Source organism: Humulus lupulus, chromosome 2 (assembly GCF_963169125.1).
Source record: "Humulus lupulus chromosome 2, drHumLupu1.1, whole genome shotgun sequence".
NCBI classification, from domain to species: domain Eukaryota; kingdom Viridiplantae; phylum Streptophyta; class Magnoliopsida; order Rosales; family Cannabaceae; genus Humulus; species Humulus lupulus.
In genome coordinates, this window is record NC_084794.1 from 63,300,062 (window position 1) to 63,306,828 (window position 6,767).

The 6,767-nt window shown below is 39.0% G+C and overlaps 1 protein-coding gene and 1 non-coding gene across 2 annotated transcripts; one reads left to right on the plus strand and one right to left on the minus strand.

The window, feature by feature from the left end:
• Positions 1–372: 372 nt before the first annotated feature.
• LOC133814340 (uncharacterized) lies at positions 373–5,004 on the minus strand. The gene is made up of 10 exons (XM_062247312.1): positions 4,782–5,004; positions 3,706–4,268; positions 3,382–3,576; positions 2,932–3,255; positions 2,612–2,694; positions 2,059–2,491; positions 1,586–1,806; positions 1,278–1,492; positions 913–1,151; positions 373–807 (listed from the first exon to the last, which is right to left on the minus strand). Exons 1-10 carry the CDS (start codon positions 5,002–5,004, stop codon positions 373–375), a joined length of 2,931 nt encoding a protein of 976 aa, XP_062103296.1.
• Positions 5,005–5,092: 88 nt separating this feature from the next.
• LOC133820135 (small nucleolar RNA R71) lies at positions 5,093–5,199 on the plus strand. Its single transcript, XR_009886566.1, has one exon. It is a non-coding gene; the product is annotated as a small nucleolar RNA R71 (small nucleolar RNA).
• Positions 5,200–6,767: the final 1,568 nt, after the last annotated feature.

Below are 6,767 nucleotides of genomic sequence, written 5' to 3' on the forward strand. Positions count from 1 at the left end.
CCAAGCGTCGCGGCCCTTCCCATAGGCGCCGCGGCGCGCTCCTCCGAACCGAGCCTCCTTCTCTGACTTCGTCAAGGGCCGCGGCTCTTGTTGAATGCGCCACGGCCCTCTCTCCACAATGCCAATCTTCAATTTTTTTATTTTTATTTATTTAATTTTTTTTTTTATAGTTTTCACGATTTCCACGGTTCTATTACATTTAAAGAAAAACTAAAAACTAAACAAAATAATAAGTCCAACCACAACTAAAACTAAAAATTGTTCATGCTTTTTACATACTAACTGAACTAAAAATTAAAAACAAACATAGGAATGCCTCCTACGAGCGCTGTCGTTAACGTCATTTAGCCGGACGCTGCTTTAGTCTTCAGATCAAATCAATTCCAACCCGACCACGATCCTACATGTCTCCACCGGTCCCTCCAAGTAATGCTTCAATCTCTGTCCGTTCACCTTAAAATCTCCCGTCTTTTCACTATGAACTTTTACTGCTCCATAAGGAAGTGAAAAGACTACCGTATACGGTCCAGACCATCTTGACTTCAATTTTCCAGGAAAAAGTTTAAGCCTAGAATTAAAGAGCAAAACTTTATCCCCTGGTTGAAAATCCTTCCTCAATATTCTCTTATCATGAAAAGCCTTCGATTTCTCCTTATATATCTTCGCATTCTCATAAGCTTCATTTCGGAATTCCTCAAGTTCATTTAACTCCATAAGCCTATTCTGCCCCGCCATGAAGAGATCAACATTCAGCTTTTTCACAGCCCAAAAGGCTCTATGCTCCAATTCCACCGGTAGATGGCAAGCCTTACCAAACACCAATCGATATGGTGACATACCAATCGGAGTTGTGCGATAAGCCCAAAGTGAATCATCGAGCTTCTTCGACCAATCCTTCCTCGAAGTATTTACTGTCTTTTCCAAGATACCTTTTATTTCTCTATTCGATACTGCAGCTTGGCCATTTGCAATTGGGTGATAAAATAATGCCTTGCGATGATGAACACCATAACGAGCACAAAGAGCGGTGAACCACACATTGCAAAAATGACTTCCCCGATCACTAATAATAGCTCTTGGAGTACCAAATCGAGTGAAGATATTTTTATGAAGGAATTTAATAACTTCCTTCCCATCACAAGTAGGAGTTGCTGCAGCTTCTACCCATTTAGAAACATAATCAACCGCAAGCAAAATATACTTGTTATTATACGATGATGGGAAGGGTCCCATAAAGTCAATCCCCCATACGTCAAATAGCTCAACTTCCAAAATACCGGTCATCGGCATTTGATCTCTTCTTGATATGTTCCTAGTCCGTTGACAACGGTCACAACTTTTGACAAAATCATTAGCATCCTTAAATAATGTAGGCCAGTAAAACCCACTTTGCAAAACTTTCGCTGCTGTTCTTGTTCCGCCAAAATGACCACCGCAATGCAAACTATGACAGTGAGTTAAGATTGACAACATCTCCTCCTCAGGCACACATCTACGAATAACTTGATCTGGGCAATGCTTGTACAGAATAGGCTCCTCCCAATAATAATGCTTCACCTCCGAATAAAATTTCTTTAATTGTTGCCTTGTCATTTCAGGGGGTATAACCTTTGCAGCCAAATAATTTACATAGTCTGCAAACCATGGAACCTCCTTACCAACATTCACTTCGAACAACTGCTCATCCGGAAAAACATCATTAATCTGAACTTCTTTATTAAGAGAATTTACCCCAACCTCTAAACGAGACAGATGATCAGCCACCAAGTTCTCAGTACCCTTCTTATCCTTAATTTCCACATCAAACTATTGTAATAGCAAAATCCACCGAATAAGACGAGGCTTGGAATCTTTCTTAGTCATAAGATACTTTATTGCCGAATGATCCGTATAGACTACCACCTTATTTCCAATCAAATATGGACAGAACTTATTGAAGGCATAAACTATGGCTAGAAGTTCTTTTTCCGTTGTTGCATAATTCAGTTGAGCATCGTCTAAAGTTCGACTAGCATAGTATATAGTTCGAAATACCTTATCCACTCACTGCCCAAGAACCGCTCCAACTGCATAATCACTAGCATCGCACATAAGCTCAAATGGAAGGTCCCAATTAGGAGTACATACTATTGGCACTGAAATGAGCTTCTCTTTGAGAGTCTTGAAAGCAACCAAACAATCATCATTAAGATCAAAAGGAACCCCATTCATCAACAAGTTAGACAACGGCTTTGAGATCTTTGAGAAGTCTTTGATAAATCTCCTATAAAACCCCGCATGGCCCAAGAAACTCCTCACTCCTTTAACTGAAATTGGTGGTGGCAAATTCTCTATAGTAGAAATCTTGGCCCGATCTACTTCAATTCCTTTCTTAGAAATTTTGTGCCCCAATACAATGCCTTCACTAACCATAAAGTGGCACTTTTCCCAATTAAGCACCAAATGCGACTCCTCACACCTTCTCAACACCATCTCCAAATTCGTCAAACATCTGTCAAAAGAAGACCCATATACCAAAAAATCATCCATAAAAATTTCAATGCCTTTTTCAACCATATTAGAGAATATTGCCATCATGCACCATTGAAACGTGGCTGGTGCATTTCATAACCCGAATGGCATCCTCCGAAAAGCAAAAGTCCCATAAGGACACATAAAAGTTGTCTTTTCTTGATCCTCCGGTGCAATTACGATCTGGTGATAGCCCGAGTACCCATCTAAAAAACAATAGTAATTATGCCCCGCCAATCTATCCAACATTTGATCAATGAAAGGCAAAGGAAAATGATCTTTCCTCGTTGCCTTATTCAACTTCCGATAATCAATACATATCCTCCACCCCGTCACTGTCCTAGTTGGAATCAATTCATTGCTTTCATTCTTTATCACCGTCATACCCCCTTTTTTCGGTACCACTTGCACTGGGCTTACCCAAGCACTATCAGAAATTGGGTAAATCACCCCAGCATCCAACCACTTCAAAATCTCTTTCCTCACCACTTCTTTCATTGTTGGATTAAGCCTTCTTTGAGCATCAATAGTCGGTTTCACCTCATCTTCCATCAGAATTCTATGCATGACTGTCGATGGACTAATTCCTCTTATATCAGCCAAAGTCCACCCTATAGCAGTTTTATGAGCCCGTAACACCCTCAACAATTTCTCCTCCTCTACTTCCGAAAGAAATGATGAGACTATAACTGGAAGAGTCTCTTTCTCCCCAAGATAAGCATAACGAAGGTGGTCTGGTAAAACCTTTAACTCTTAAACAGGTGGCTTCTGAATCGATGGTAATGGTCTGTCTGGTCCTGCCCCCAACTCTTCAAATTTCTTATGTTTCCAAGGCTCAGCTGATTTTATCCAATTTAAGTAACTCATCACCTCTTCATTCTCCTCACCATCTACATCATCAACTGTGAGACTCAACTCAAGAGGATCCTCCCTTAATGTTTTTCTTTCCACTACTTCCTCGACCACATCAACAGAGAAACAACTATCACTTGTTTTAGGATAAGTCATAGCCTTAAACACATTAAATACTACTTCCTCCCCTTGAACTCTCAGCTTCAACTCTCCCTTTTTCACATCAATCAATGCTTGCCCAGTTGCTAAAAATGGTCTCCCCAAAATAATTGGAACATTCTCATCCTCCTCCATATCAAGGACTATAAAATCAGCCGGAAAAATAAACTTATCCACCTTTACCAACACATCTTCTATAATAGCACGAGGATGCTTCACAGATCTATCAGCCAGCTGTAATGTTACTGTAGTTGGCCTAGCTTCCCCCAAACCAAGCCTTCGGAATACAGACAAAGGCATTAAATTAATACTCGCCCCCAAATCACATAGGGCATGCTTACATTCGAACTCCCCAATAGTGCATGGAATGGTAAAACTCCCAGGATCTCTCAACTTTTGAGGAAGCTTTCGTTGCAAAATTGCGATGCATTCTTCTGTTAATGCCACTGTTTCATAATCACCCATTTTTCTCTTATTTGAGAGAATCTTCTTCATAAACTTTACATAGCTAGGCATTTGTTCCAATGCTTCCGCAAATGGTATATTTATGTGTAGCTTCTTGAACACCTCTAAAAACTTTGCAAACTGCTTATCCAAATTATGCTTGCGAAGTCTTTGTGGATATGGAACTCTAACATGATGCTCAATAGTTACAGGTGGGGTCTCCTCTTCTTCCTTAAGGTCTTCAGTAACCTTTTTATCATCCAACTTCTTCTCTCCTTCAACTGACTGACTCTTCTTTGGCCCTTCATATTTCGCCCCACTCCTCAAAGTAATAGCTTGGCACTGTTCTTTAGGATTTACTTCTGTAGTGCTAGGCAAATTTCCTTGAGCTCTATTAGTCATTAAAGTAGCCAATTGCCCTATTTGAGTTTCCAAACTTCTTATGGATGCCCTAGTTTTAGTCATGAACTGGTTAAGCACATCAGGTTGAGGTTCAGCTGGTTTCATTGGTATTTGGGGAGGTGGTCTATTTTGTGGTTGATAATAGCCTGGAGGAGGATTTTGGTGTGCATATTGTTGTGGATATGGTGGCCTATTTTGGGTGGGTATATAAGGTGGCTGAGGTTGAGGATAAGGTTGGAGGGTGTTTTGGTTGTTAGACCAAGAAAAATTGGGATGGTTCTTCCAAGCTGAATTGTAAGTCAAGGAATTTGGATTGTTTGGCTGTCTTTGGTAATTTCCTATGGCTTGAACTTCTTCCATGGGCATATTATTCATGTCTGTAGTAGGGCATTGGTTTGGTTGATGGGATATACCACACACTTCACATGATTTTTGAACTTGCATAGCTTGAGAGGGTAGTGTGGTCTTTTGCAATTGCTTTGTCAAGGCTGCTACTTGAGCGGTAAGCATGGTTATGGCATCCACTTCCATCATTCCAGCCACCTTCTTTGGCTGGCCCCTTTCATTTGGCCATTGGTAATTGTTCATCGCCATCTCCTCTAATAGCTCATATGCCTCATTAGCACTTTTGCTCATAAAGGCACCTCCTGCCGCAGCATCTATAATTGTTCTTGTCGTCCCATTCAACCCATTATAGAAGTTATGCACCAACATCCACTTTTCTATTCCATGGTGCGGACACTTCCTTAGCAACTCCTTAAAACGCTCCCAAGAATCATACAGTGACTCTCCATCCAACTGATAAAAATTATTAATCTCACCCCTTAACTTAGCAGCCTTCGCTGGAGGAAAGAACTTGGCAAGAAATTTCTGAGCTAGCTCCTCCCATGTAGTGATCGAATTCGCTTGTAAAGAAATCAGCCAACTTTTCGCCCTATCCCTCAACGAAAATGGGAATAGTCTCAGTCTTATAGCATCATTGCTCACCCCATTCATCCTGAACGTAGCACATAACTCCAGGAAATTAGCTATGTGTAAATTAGGGTCCTCCGTCGGCATACCTCCAAACTGAACAGTTGTTTGAACCATCTGAAGGATGGCTGGTTTGATCTCAAAGTTGTTGGCAGCAATGGTTGGAGGTCTAATGCATGAATGCACTCCTGTAACAGTAGGAAGTACATAATCTCTCAGTGTTCATGCTCCTTGCTCCCTTGGAACCTCAGCAGCCCCTTGACCATTATTAGCACCATTTCCCAGATTATCAGCCATGGTGAATTCCAATTTCCTTTTAATCTTCCGGTTTTTCCTGCAAGTTCTTTTAATTTCCCGATCTATTGGTATAACCTGTTTTTGTCTATTGCTTCGCATATACCAACTAGTCCTGAAACACAAGAGAACCTTGATCCGGATTAAATGTAAAAAAAAAAAAAAACAATCAATTTAGAACAAAAATTAACTTATTGATATTAATAAAAACAGTCCCCGGCAACGGCGCCAAAAACTTGATCACCAAAATATAACACGCAAGTATACGCGATCTAATCAAGTAATATATGATAAGTCAAGTGTCGATCCCACGAAGACTGATATTAATCACCAACAATTAATTCCTAATTCTAATTGATTTGCTTAATAATTTCAGATTGACAATTAAAATAATTATTACTAAAATTTAGGAAACTACTAATACTTAAATAAATGCAGTAAAAAGAGTTGATTTAAATTAACAGATGCAAAAGTTAGGGCTTTAGTTTCATCAACTTTCCACTTATGATTTCTAATCAATTCTCAAGATTTCTTAATTCTGTTACGGTAGCAGATTACAATTATATATTATAGTCTTGTTAGGATCTATAATTCTCTACAATATATTATTTCCTACATCTCTGTGGTAAATCAATACATTGCAGGCTTTAAGCACAAAAACCCTAAACTACACAACTCATAAAAGTACTTTCGTCTAATATGAAATTGCGATTATTTATCTATAGCATAATTACCCTTTTCTTTTCAGAATTTAGGTTAAAATCATATGAACATGTAAATGATGATCAAACATTCACAAGCATTAAATGTATGATAAATAATCCACAGCAGAAGAAAGAAATTCAGGAAAATTTCATTAAGAAATCAAAGTTTCAAGAAGAATCCACTAAAACCCTAATAACAAGATTAGTTCAAAGCAGACATAATGACATCAATCAAACTAAATATAAACATAAACATTAGTAGAGAAATTACAGAAGAGAATAAGAATTCAAACTTTAGGTCCTCAATGTTTTTCTTCTGCCTCCAAAGACTTATCTCCCTCTAATTCTGCATCATCCCACTAATAATTAACTCTAAAAACGTATTTAAACAAAAACCCTAAAAATTCTAACAAATTCGACAATTCACGT

Excerpts from the sequence above, each read along its gene's own strand:
- LOC133814340 (XM_062247312.1), bottom strand. The coding sequence starts at position 5,004 with ATGAGCAAAAGTGCTAATGAGGCATATGAGCTATTAGAGGAGATGGCG. Across the intron at positions 3,577-3,705 it reads CTATTATAGAAGATGTGTTG|GGAGAGTTGAAGCTGAGAGT; the intron begins GTAAAGGTGGAT and ends GATGTGAAAAAG. Across the intron at positions 1,493-1,585 it reads ATACCCCCTGAAATGACAAG|ATGTGTGCCTGAGGAGGAGA; the intron begins GCAACAATTAAA and ends AGTTATTCGTAG.